Below are 13,310 nucleotides of genomic sequence, written 5' to 3'. Positions count from 1 at the left end.
GAGATAAAAAGAGAACTCACGGCCAGCAGCCAGCAGGCGACATACTTGTGCAGCGTCACAACCTGCCACAGCCCCATGAAGAGGTACCGCCCAGCCAGGTTGTGGGTCTGCAAGCAAGAAGACGCTGCATCCATGTCCTCACCCTCACGTCATTCAAAGCGTTGCAACGTAGAACTCCAAGATCATTCTCAACAAGAAATATTCATAGGCTAGTCCAGTGGTTCTCAACCATGATTTTGTGGGGACCCCATGCCAGCGGGGGAAGGGAGAGAGGGTATAAAACGAGACAACTAATTGCACTGTGAAAAGGGCATCCTTTACTTTTATAGACAGGGGAAGTGAGAAGCATCAAGAAGTAAAAGGATGAATGAATGGATAGATGGTAACAGCTGTACCTTTTATAACGGGTGGCAGCTTGTACCACCCTAGCCAGGGTCAACAAACAAAGCAACTATTCTTTTTAAGAGGAAGGGGGGGGGGGGGGGGGTTGCTTGAGGGTTGATGGCAGGGTTTTATAGACTCCAAAATCCACGAAACCTCATTTGAAGACCACTGGGCTAGTCGATGCACACGCTTACGTTTCATGACTTTAGGGCTCTCGTTATAGTACAAAAACACATTTTCAGGTATTCGAAATCCTCACCTCGCGACCATGATAGAATTAAACATAAGAAAGATATATTAAAAGGGGGGGACGGACAATGCTGTCCGTCCCCCCCCCTTTTTATGTATCTTCCTCATGTTTAATTACTGTTACCAACACACTCGTTTTGTACTTAACCATGACAGAGTTGACTATAAAGCTAGTCACTCGGTCCCTTTCTCATTTGCTCTTTGCGATTGAGTAGCGCACCTGTGTGGCCCATTTCGTGCATTGGTTTCCAGCAAGAAAGAAAATGGACAAGTGGAGAAGGCCAGTAAAAAAGCAAAGTAATGATATTTTCAAGGATGGCTGCATCACCAGATAGGGAAAAAAAAAAAAGTCCACAACTGAACAGAGCTTGTAAAACTTGCAGCTCGCTCACAACGCAAACCTAGGAAACATACAGTCACACAATAGATTCTACCAGCAGAGGTACATCATATTTGATTCTTTACTCGACATGACCTCCCAAGCTCTTTGGACCATGGCACAGTAGGAGAAGTGATTTAGGGGTCTGCTCTCAATGACCTCTCGTGACATGTCTACAAAGCGTCAACGGAACACCACTACGCGAGCCCAAAGAATCTATAGTAATTTTTAAAAAACAAAAATATCAACCTCGCATGCTACACTCCACAGTTATGTACGAAGGTGCAAAACTGCAGCGTTGCGGTGCACTTGTGTAGGAAAACTTTGTACCTACAGCTCCACCTAAACAAAAACTAATACAAACCATATTTTTTAAAGGGACCAAAATGAAGTTAAGCATCTTCTAGTAAAGTGAGCATTTTATTGTATGAAAGAGGAATGACATCAAAGTCAGAGCAATTTTCTTCCCAGCCTTCCTGGTTCTGAATATGTAGATATCCTATTGGGCCACAAATTTTTTTTTTTCCACTCTAACAATACGCCTTACAAGTGGGCTCATTTTCGTCTTCTGCGCATGAGAAAGGGAAGTAGCGGTGACGTCAGAACGCCGAGCCCTGATTGGCTGATCGCGACCCTCTATCTCAGCGTCCTCTGCTCCTTTGCAACGTCGTCTGCTCGCAACATCGTCTGCGTCTGTCTTACTACAGTGGCTTAAAGGGGGTAGTGTGGTTATCACGTAGCCTCCACCATGCATCGGGAACGGCTGCTCCTTGGAAGACGATGTAGGTGGTGCTGCGATCCGCAGCTCCGTTGGCTGCCTCAATCGGCCGGCAGATAGAGGCACCCCTAACACACTTCATCTAATAAATAACATCTAATAAATACATCAAAAACAATTATTTGTTTCCAGTGAACTTCCAACGACATGATTTGCGTTTGAAGGTGAATAAAAAAATGTGAAACTAGCAGACGACAGTGTAGTCGACAGCTGCGAATCGGCCGGAGCTGGCCGGAGCCAAGCTGACCAAGCTGGAGCCATAGCCGGAACGACGGTGCTGCAAGCGCCAGCGCCACCCGCGGCCGTCTTTCAACGCTGTGCCGCTTCTCCGGTTTCGTTCGTTACACTACCCCCTTTAAGCCACTGTAGTCTTACCTTTCCTGCGACTTTTGGAAGTCGAGCGAGCTCGACTTCGCCTTTCAGAGAGGGCAGACGAAATAACTCGAGCGGTACGTTGTTTTTGTCTAACAACTAGCCGACGCGCATCAAGGAGGGAAGTCAAAGGACTCACTGGCGAGGTGTCCCGAGGCGCCGAGGTTTGTTTGCTAAGAACCATGAGGTGAGCGTGTTAGTGTTCGCAAGTTCCCTCCCAAATACTTTTTCCCTCCTTTCGTGTGCGGCGAGACCCCTCATTCTTTAACGGCGTCGGCGGGTTGGCGCAGTTAACGTCGTCTGCTTTACATCTAGTCAAAGCGATGGCTGCTTTACCTTTCCTGCGGTAGTCGGAAATTCACCGCTTTTTTACCGGCGAGAGTCACCGTTGCCTCGGGAAACAAGGAGATAACAAGAGGAAGAAAATGACCTCTTAATCTAAAATTGAGGTCAGCGATCAAAGTATAATACGGGAAGGGTTCACAAGGGTCGCGCAGGCATATTCCATCCAGCACGCCAGCCGGTCGTGGGCAGACGGTCGCCGAGTCGCGGAGTGCCGCTGGGCCTAACTGGCGAACTCGCTTGGTCGCGTTTGGTGGAATCGTGGCCGTTGGAGCTCTTCCCGGGTGTTTGTGGATCCATCGTTCTTGTTCGTCGTGGTCTGTTTCAAGTACTTTTTACTTTTTTTCTTGCTGCTTGAAGTCGGGACGCATGAGAAGCGCAAGTGGAACAATAAACATCTGTGGGTCGTCGCGGCCGTGATGCTGTCGACCATGCTGATTTGATCGTAAGAAGCGCGTCAGACAGCTTCGGATCTGTCGTAGGATTTCGTCGTAAACTGCACAAAACTTACGAAAATTTCGTTTCGTGAATACATATTTGTTCTTAAGTTTTGTTTTACGCACATTTTTGGCGCAAAATTGTTTCGTTAATCTGGCCTCTGCACTTCCGAAAGTCGCAGGAAAGGTAAGACAGACGTAGAAGACGTTGCGAGCAGACGACGTTGCAAAGGAGCAGACGACGCTCAGATAGGGGGTCGCGATCAGCCAATCAGGGCTCGGCGTTCTGATGTCACCGCTACCCACTGCGCAAGAAGCAGACAAACTTGCCCTCCGCATAAAAAGGTTGCCACAAGATTGTTATGAAAATACTAGCTTTAGTTTAAAAACTTCGATTGTGGCAAGTTTTACATAGAATATTTGCTTTTCATGAAACGAAGGAATCACCTATAGTGGCACCTTTGCAGTGAAATACGGTGTTTCCATCCAACCGATTCATTCTTCGAATTAAGTTCGATCTCCGCTTCTGGCCGGAAGCAGGCACTACTCACCATGTACTCGTCGGAGAGCATGTACTTCTCGTCTAACCAGAGGGAGCCCAACTGGCTGAAGAGCAGGCAGAGCAGGCCCAGCCCCATCCGCATCAGGGCCGGCACTATGCTGCACGGGAAGAGCGAGAGGCACCTTTCAAGGGTGTGGACGCAGGGGCGTACCAAAGACTACTGCAGCTTTGAAGGGAATTGTTGAAGGCTGGTTCCCACGGTGGCGTTCGAGTGGGCATGAGTGTGTTGCATTCCCTCGTAACTGCTCATGGCGAGAGAACACACTGCTGCCATCTACCAGGGGGTCCTGGAAGTACTTCCGACAACACCGACAGTTTTTGCAGTCCAGTGCAATACACTTATAACGATACCACATAACGATGTACCGCTTATAACGATCAGTTTCTAGAGTTTCTAGACTGGAAATGATCCCATTCTAGTCCAGATACAACGATAACCGGTTATAACGATTGAAATTTTGGGTTCTCTCATTATCGCTATAAGTGGTTTGCACTGTATTTGCGAGATCAAATTTACTAGAAATGGTCACTTATAATCGTCCAAGTAAATTGCCTAGACATGGGGACAGAAGAAACTAGATGCTAACAGGATATGGCAAACACTGAATTTTTATTTTGAAAATACACAAGCGAAAGAACAAAAAACATAAAACATATGTGCTAAAAACAGTAAAGATGAAAAGGCTATGTCCCCTAACGCGCGACTTACTCAGTGCGGATATACACAAACTCCTTATCAGAAAGTGCTAGTGAATGGGCGCTGACAGACATCATTGCCATGCGATATAGTAAGGAAGGCTTCGCGAATGTCGCACGCAACTCATGTTGTTTCACTGGTCTGCTTTCGAAATAAAAATTCAATTTAAAGTATGCCGTGCTCTGTTAGCACCTATTTTCTTCTGTCCCCGTCTTTAGGCATTTTACTTCGGGGATCTACAACGAACTAGCCCAACATACCGTCTTAAACGGGTACAGAAACGAAACGACGTGAGCACGAGCTCTCTACCCTTCGCTTCAAAACCGGTTAGTGAGAAGCGCAATGCGTATCGCGCTTGTGATGTCAATAGTTCAAGCATGGCCAAGGGTACTGTGATTGTGAGCGTTGCCATAGTACAGTCAAACCAGCTTATAACGAACAGCAGGGAACTCAACGATCAGTTCGATATAGCAAGTAGTTCGATCTAGCAAAAAAACATTTACAACAAACTTTCATGATGCGTTCGTTGTAAGGTGAAAACTTCTCTTTCTTTTTCATCTCTTCGCTTCCGCCTTGTAACAATGCGCTAAAAATTTTTTTTTTTTTTTTGCATGCGTGCACAATTTTTTTTTAGCCTATTTTCTCTTTTGAATTGCTACTTTCGTGGGCAACCGCTTTGGGATGAAAAGTTCTTTTTTCTCAGCGCGTGTGTGCAGTGTTTTTTTTTTTTAGCCTTCTACCTTCTGAATTGCTCCTCTTCGCTCAATTTTGTCCGCGGCTTGAGCTTTTGGAATTTTCTTTCTTTCCTACTCTTTTTTTGGGGGGAAGGGACAGGCTAGAAAAAGATTGTTTGCGCGTTTTTGGAAGCCGTCCCGGGGAAAAAAATTTGATATAGCCAATATGTTGTTCGTTATAAAAAGTGCTTTTTACATGCATTTTTTTTAAACTTTTCCGTGAGTTCAATATCAACAATAATTCGCTGTTTGCGGATTCGTTCTAAACGGGTTTCACTGTAGTAATATCCAAGGAATATACACCCTATGGTCTATACAGTGCAACCCACTTATAACAATACCACATATAACAATGTACCACATATAACAATGTACCGCTTATTACGATCAGTTTCTAGAGTTTCTAGAGTGGAAATGATTAGTTTCTAGTCCAGATACAACGATAATCGGTTATAACGATTGAAATTTCGGGTTTTCACATTATCGTTATACAAGGGTTGCACTGTACATAACTTGCCCATACCTCATTCGCGGCCATGCCGGGATTTTATGTGCCACGAGCATTAGTTCACCAAGTTAGCTTCCCACCGCAGAGGTAGTAGCTCAAGGGAACCAGTAAGTAGGAATAACCGTCAGCACCTGCCAATGGCGACACCTGCAAGCTGTGTATATAAGGTATGCACTGGGTGCCATATGTGAGCAAGCTATTCATGGTGCATCGGGGGGGGGGGGGAGAGTGGTATGGCTGGCCTGGCAGAGGTCTCCACATCCTCAGATCAGTGCTTTGCTTAAATAATTTGGGAGCTGGTGTCTCGACCTTTCTGAAGTAAACAACAAAAAACTGCTTTTGCCTGCATGTCCTAGTTTTTATTTTAAAAGTGAACAAAGATTGAGGTTTTCGGCACCTCTCAACTCCTTCACCATCTTCTGAGTCACGTGCGCTGTGACGTCAATCGGGGTTGCGCGGGGTTCCGGTGAAGCTTTCTCTCTAGAACCATCAGTGAGCAGCGAGAACTCATCCGCTCGCGACCGCGTGCTGGCGGGCGCAGCGCGAACGATATGGTGAAAGGAGGAAAGTCTCATCCCGGGCTGGCAATCCCTGTCCGGCCCTGTCCCCCTCCCCCTCCGGCGGCTGTTCGCGGTAGCAGATAGAGCTGACGGTTTTGTGGACCTAGGATAGATGGCGCCACTAAAATTCCGTATAATAAAAGTTTTGTCGATGATACCAGGTTTTTGACGCATTTATATTTATGTTGGAACGACAAGATTTATAGAAAAGTTACCTTTTATCAAGCGGATATTTGCGCAACTTGCTATTTTTCTACAAGACCCCCATTGATGTCATGCCACGTGTTTCTCATGGCCGCCGCTCGCGGCTGCAGGTCGGGAAATATTCTGATTTTTGTCTCGCGATTATGCGGCGGAATCTCAACATTTGAAAGGAAGGAGGTGTGTTTTCTGTCATTTGTGACAAGGTGAACAATGTCAAAAGTATAAGATGCCAATCCTTTCAACGTTAAAATCATTGCACAGCTCCTTTAAGGATTGGATTGGGGTCTACGGCTTTCCCATTTGTTACTAAATCTAATAGCTCTAACTGGGTCTAGCCTAGTGTTGTGCCCTCATCTAATCCAAGGCTTGGACTGGATTTGCCGGCTGTTCCCTTTCCATCGGGCAGCACACCCTACATCGGGTGAGCAGAGCCCGCGCTTCGCTCTAAGCAGAATTTATTGCCCATTTTTGTGCCCCAAAGTTCTCAAGTCCTTGCTCAGGGCACTCGATGGCGTTTCTTGGTCATTTTCCCTGACAGGGGCTCGCTTTTTACAATTTCTCTGACCCTTCCCCAATTTTTCCAGGTAATTAAAATTTCCCTGACGATTCCCGGTCGCTGGACACCCTGCTTGACTTTTCTGCCGGCAGCCCAGAAACACTAGTCCAGGCTAGTGTTTCCGGCCGCCGGCACAGCATAGACCACATCTAAATAAAGAAATACCTAAGTGCAAACATTTAGTTTCCGTACCCCTTTAATACAGTTTACTTATACGATTGTCAGAATTATTTAAAGCCCACAATGATAGAATGATGGAAAAAAAGATTAGACATATATTCGAGTCGAAAGCGTTCCAGGGGTACCTGTAGATAGACGATGCCAGAGCGTTCTCTCGTCGTAAGCCTGGCCCCCACGGTTGGTCACAGAAGCACTCTCTCGAAAACGCTTGGCCACCCTTTGTGGCCACCGAGGCACTCACCAGGATGGCTTCTCGCCCTTCTTGGTGAAGAAGGTGCCTTGCACAAAGTCCAGGTACCGCTTCATGGGGAACTGCGGCCAGACATGCTCAGTCACCCTAAAGGCACCACGAAAATCCCCCAAAACAGAGTTTCTCTCAGAATGGTTCACAAACTTCACCAACGCACACTGAAATGTGTGTGTTAGCCCCCATAAGGCGTCGATCAACGACTAGGATAAGTTGGAGAAAGAAAGCCTACAAAAGGAAGGCACCACCCCAAGAATGTTAACACCTTATTTTCCGCCTCGTGTAGTGGTACCATTGTTAAAAATGTCCTGAAGCTTCCGAACTGCTTCGTGAGCACCAGTTGTATTGATAATGCTTTGGACGGTTTAAACCAAATTAAGGCGAACCTCCAAACTCTCGAAAGACAACCTTAATATCATATGGTCGTAGATTGCTACGAGCCAGTGTGACCCTGGTGATTTAAGAAGAGCCCTGCTTACCTGTGGACCCACCAGGAATCCCCCAAAGAAGTATGAGTGTCCCATCACTTCCAGCAGTGAAGGAACGCCCTGCAGGGCCGTCCGCTTCTGATCATAGGGTAGAGTCGCCTGAGGGCAGCGGGACGCAAAGCACGTTAGAAAGAAGTGGGCTGTACACAGCCTACAAAAGTCTCTCTAAATGCTGCTAAGAGTATGGTGACTGGTACGAGTCTTTGACAGGTTAGTCTATACCTTGTCTCACCCTACGACGGGCTAAAGGTAAAGCTAGGGACCACCAAGTCCACTTACGAGTCAGTTAGAACCCGTGTGGTATAATTTCTCCGACGTGCACACGGTGAAAGCAGTATATGCGTGAACCTTATCAAGCTTGTGTCTGCCGTGTCCACCACCATTGCAGTGCCAGCATTAGGAGTGTGGCAAGACGCGGCATTATACCACTGGGACGTCACATGGCAGAACACACCTCGCTGGCGTGTAAAATGCAAGAGGTTTGAGGGCATATCCTGCTGGGTGTGAGAGACGATGTCTCCACTTTTTAACGCTGCGAGATATACAGAAGTGGAGAGAGGGCACAAGAGAAAGAAGCGACTAATCGCCAGCGTCGGGCTCGGGTCGGGAAAGCACCACCAAGACAGAGACGCGCAATGTGTTACTCCCTGTACTCACGGGGTCCTTCTTGCCATCGTAGACGTCGAACACCAGACCTGTGGTAGAAACAAAACATCGGTGTTGAGGGTCACGTAAGCAAATAGTCAATGTAAGAAGCCATCAGTTTATATGTTCAACTTGCATGCTAATGCAACCTTTTCTTTGAGTGGACTTCTTGCTTTCAGATGGTCTCTGACCTAATTACATCCTCAAGTTCCCCGACCAATACCCCAAGAAAGGAGTAAAGTTGCCAAACAAGCAAGCGCCCACCAGCTCCCAAAGGACAAGGTAGGTGCATGGCACCTCCAGTAATGCAACTATCGCCGAAGATTTCCATCCGAGACCTTCGAAAACACGAGCAAACGAAAGCGTACAGCAAGAGTGGTTCCACTCACCATTCCGACTGTCAAACTGCTTTCCTCAAAATACCCATCAACTTCCACATTTTTCCATTGATAAACAACCTACTTTGCTGTGAACAGTGGTGTATTGCTTGCTGGTCTTATTTGTCTCTTTTCCTTATAGAGTATGATCTCTTTTGACATCAAACTCCACTAAGTGAACCTTCCAGATTTGTAGAAAATCGCAAAAACAGTCACCTAAATTTGATTGCACTCTTCGGCAAAACTACCTCGCACACACACCTTCCGTTAATGCTTAAGAAAAGTGCAGGCCATCCACTCTTTTAATGGAAGTTATATGGCTAACAACTAGCAAACGCCTGTTGCTGCCCTAACACAACCAGTTGCCGTCTCGATGTAACTGGCCAGCCCGGTCCCATTGAAGCCACTCACCGACGAGCCTGAGGGCCAGGATGCAGTGAGGCATGGTCCACGTGATGTCGTACTCCTTGGTCGCTGTGAAGTAGTAGCCGAGCACCAAGTAGCCCTGTGGCAACAGCACATGAAACAGCGCCACAGAGTCAGTGGTGGTGCACCAGAACCTGACCACATAAGCAAATGGGAGAGTCTGGCATCAAGTGCTTCAGCATGCAATACAACGTCTTTGAAACAATCCCAGTTTATATATTCTTCCGACCGCCACATTTCTGATCATCCGAGCTCCCATAGAGGCATCTGTATGAATTCCCCATTTCTCATACTTGCCTTCCCAGTTGTTACATCCAAATACTGCCACCCGACACGATGCGTTGGGCTATGGCCACCTCCTTCCCGTTGCTCCACTCCCACTCTTTGACCCTCTGCACTGCGCTTCTTGCGCGGGCAGGTGTGACCTAGCTCGAACGAGGCTTGGAAGAGCCTCGTTCGAGCAATTTTCTCAATTGACAAAAAGTCGGTGTTCAAGGACTGTTTTTCTTTTTTTTTATAAGACCCATCACCGGGACCTTGGACCAGCTTGTTCAGACAGGGGAAGAAGCTGCTGCTCCAAGGGGGTCAAGATGACGACCCTTTTGCTACTTTCCCGGGGTCTGGTGACTTCAATTCATACTATCCCAAAGACCACCATAGACTGCTCTATCTGTCCTAATCATACCTTTTTTATTTTTTATTTTTTCTTACTGCAGTCGTTGCATATTTTGCATCCCCAATACACAAAAGAGATGACAACCATTATACCAATTCACCCCTCAGCTGACGGTGCGGTGGGAGCTATGCGCTTGCCAAACCAATCAACTGCCTTTTTTTCATCAGCAAATCCCATTCACTGCTTGGGGATATGGGCGAAAGCGTGATCATGTGACGAAAGGTGGACGTATGACTGGTCCGATGGAAATATAGCTTCCACCGTAGCGTCAGCTTAGGGTTAAGTGGAGTTTTAATGCATGGTTTATGTAGCCATTGTAATGTGGAGTCCTGCCTGAGGCTCCAAGTATTTTGACGTTATGGCAACACGCATGTTGGATGACGACCCTGCTCAGCTTGCCAACCCAACGTAAGTCTCCTTCTCCCCACCACTCTATCGAGAACAAAAATGAAATGTTTTCATCAGGATAAAGCATTGACACTCCTTTTTCTTTCTTTTTTTCAGGTCAGAGGAAGATTTAGTCACCGCACTTCCATGGAGCATTTAACTGAGTGCAACATAAATCAAGAGTGAAAAGCAAGCCATTGTGTGACTTTCAGAATTCACGCAAGTCTGTACTCCATCTTTTGAATAAATTGGAAATGGGCAAATGTATGGCCCTTGTGAGTCAATAGGCAAGCGGCATTTGGCAACTTCCGGTGCTTTAGAACATTTTATGCAGGTTTCAGAATTATGCTTGCACAGGCTCGCAGCTCATTGTCGTCGTTTGTCAAGAGTGAAACAAAATTTACTAAGGAACCGGAAGTTGCCAAACGCCGCTCACCTATTGTAGTGAAAGAGCACATACTTCACCGTTTGTCAAGTAACTATTAATAAAGAAAAATATAAAAAAAAAAAAAATCAATTAGCCCACACTATTTTTTTTAACAAAAGCACAAACTTCGCAACATGAACTCGTCGAATTGGACCGTTCAGCTGGGCCAGGGGGCGCGCTGGAGCGATACCCGTGGCACAAATTTGCCCTAATTAGCCGTTCGCTCATCCCACCTCGCTGCCAGTCGCAACGGCGAGCACCGCGTTGAGGCTGTCTGTCTGTTGAAAAACTGATCATTTTTTAGGGAGGCAAACATCCGCAAAGAAAGATTGCCCGTGTGTCAGGTCTTCGGCGTGGAGGAAATAATCCAGGCATAAGGACATCTGCCGGTTGCGAAGTGCTCACAAGTGCAAGACAGCGTCGACTGTAACATCCGTTTCAAGATAAATGCTCTTTTCCTTTATGGTTTCGCTTGCTCTTCAAAGTTAGAGCTATCCGGTCTAAGATGATGATGCAATATTGTTTAAATTGTCTTTTCGCGCACAGTTACACTGTCGCATACACTCCTTCACCTCAGGTCGGTGTTCTTAGAATTTCAGAGTTCCCGGCTGCTGAAAGCATGCCGTGCCTGTTCTAATTCATCCGCATGAAGTTAATGACGAGGCATGCACAGCCTGATCACAACACTGGGTCAAGTTCTAATAAAGAAACCTAAATGAGACGACAATAACGCCACTGCTCATCTGTTCCCAGGTATTTCAAGCAACACAAACAACAAAAAATAAACAAAATAATTTTAATATACGCCGTGAGACCTTGCTCTCTTTGTGCGCATCTGGCACTGCTGCCAAAGTGGTAGAATGGCAATTCATGTATCTGCGTCAGTAACCCACTTATAATTTTATTAGTGAAGAGAGTGATCTCCAAGTGACTTGCATTTGCGTCGTAAAGCGTCGCCTTTTGTCAATGTATGTATTTTTAATGTGACCGCAGAACGACAATTTTGAACACTGTTGCGGTTGACTACATATATGATTTTTTGCGTCACTATTTGTTTTGTTTGCTGTTTAGGTGCAATTAAATTTTATATGTCTCGAGTCTTTGTGCCACAAAAGGATTGTCAATATTACTTCACTCTCTCTGCAAAAAAAGTTTATTTAATTTTAAATTTCAGCCCTGAATGCTTAGTTATTGGCCTTTGTGATGTGCCCTGTCCTCGTTCTCTTTATGTAGCTTTCAATTTATATGTCTAACATTGCCAACCCACTCTTATTGGTCGGCCGAGGAATGAGGGTCTGTTTTAGAGTTCTTTGGAAAGTAATTATGCCTGTTGTAGGTTAACTACATCCTTTTAATAATATTAAAAAAAATCTAGAGTACAGACGTCAGTGTAAATCTCTTTCCAAATATGTGCTCAAGTCAGTGCGTAACATGGGCTATGATTATCTGCCTCATTAGCTACTTACTTGCCTTCTCTTGTAAGCATCAGGGAACGAAACTGGTAGAAACTACTGTGAGAGCACAGGAGAGCTGGGGTGTACAGTAAAACCTCGTTATAACAAAGTTGAAGGAGCGGTCGTAATTATTTCGTTATAACCATTAGTTTGTTATAGCCAATGTCCATTTCTTCCCACTATTAGCAAGCAAGGGGAATTATGATTGCTTTGTTATATCCATTAGTTTGTTATATCCCATTTTGTTATAACGAGGTTTTTCTGTATATCAACAATTTGGATGAATTGCCCGAGACTGCCCGAGAGAGATACTTCACTTCTTTCTGTCTCTTCCACGTTTGATGTTTCTAGTTTTCTCTACCCAGTCTCCAGTAATTCATCAAAATGGAAAATTGGTAGGGTGAGTTGGGTTTTAAAATTTAAAGTTGTTTAAAAAACAATATTTACATAATCGGGTTTATTTTGTCGACAGCCACTGAGAACCATTGTAGCTATTACACTAGGAACATATAACATTGCCAACACGCTCCAATTGGTCGACCCAGGGATGTTCTAGCGTCTACTTTCGAGAGTCCCCTGGAAAGTAATTATACCTGCTGAGGGCTAACAATACATCATTTTAATAGTATATAAAAAAACCAGGATGGAGCCGTAAATTCTTATTCAATTATGTGTTCAAGTCAGTACGTAATAGGGGCTACAATTATCTGCCGAATTTTTCTGAAGTCTTTTGCCGCTTACACGCTTTCTTTTGTTAAAGGTGGGCGCTCAAATATTCTTTCAGCTTGGCAGATAATTTCTTCTCTTTTCTTTTTTTTCCTTTTCCTCCTCGCTTTTCATGTCCTTCTCGCACGAGTGCTAGTGGGCTTAATGGCCCGTGGACAAAATCTTTGTAACCCTTCAAGGTTCTCTGCTTCAATCCCAAACAACAGGGATTAGTTAGGCACGCCGGATATTAGCTCGAAAAAGGACTGGCACACTTTTCTCCTTTTATCATTTTAACTCTCCCCCCGCCCCCTCTTTTTCTGGAGCTTTTAAACACACTCAGGTACTTCCACATGTGGTCACATACGCTACAACACCGAACTTGAACATCATAGCAGAAGGCAAAAGAGATGGGTATTTTTCTTAACTCTGAGCTCTACCCAGAGAGCTCAAAAATTGGTCGTTCTAAAAACGGCCCGCTGAAGTGTGATTGTGTCGATATTTTGTTTTCTTGTTCAAAGTAATAATCATGAGTA

General features: G+C 45.4%; 1 protein-coding gene across 1 annotated transcript in view; it reads right to left on the bottom strand.

The window, feature by feature from the left end:
• The window catches only part of LOC8028554 (lysophospholipid acyltransferase 5), a 38,158-nt gene that overhangs the window by 9,054 nt on the left and 15,794 nt on the right, over positions 1–13,310 (bottom strand). Inside the window, exons 4-9 of the mRNA XM_040223776.2 lie at positions 9,111–9,204; positions 8,335–8,372; positions 7,669–7,776; positions 7,184–7,254; positions 3,493–3,601; positions 21–107 (exon numbers count right to left, since the gene is read on the bottom strand). Coding sequence (XP_040079710.2) covers positions 21–107; positions 3,493–3,601; positions 7,184–7,254; positions 7,669–7,776; positions 8,335–8,372; positions 9,111–9,204 — 507 coding nt within the window. The remainder of the gene's footprint in view (positions 1–20; positions 108–3,492; positions 3,602–7,183; positions 7,255–7,668; positions 7,777–8,334; positions 8,373–9,110; positions 9,205–13,310) is intronic.

The sequence above is a fragment of the Ixodes scapularis genome, unplaced genomic scaffold (assembly GCF_016920785.2).
Source record: "Ixodes scapularis isolate PalLabHiFi unplaced genomic scaffold, ASM1692078v2 PGA_scaffold1__304_contigs__length_218370807, whole genome shotgun sequence".
Classification (NCBI taxonomy): Eukaryota; Metazoa; Arthropoda; class Arachnida; order Ixodida; family Ixodidae; genus Ixodes; species Ixodes scapularis.
The sequence above is the reverse complement of the archived record's forward strand: the minus strand, read 5'-3'. Positions and strand labels throughout refer to the sequence as shown.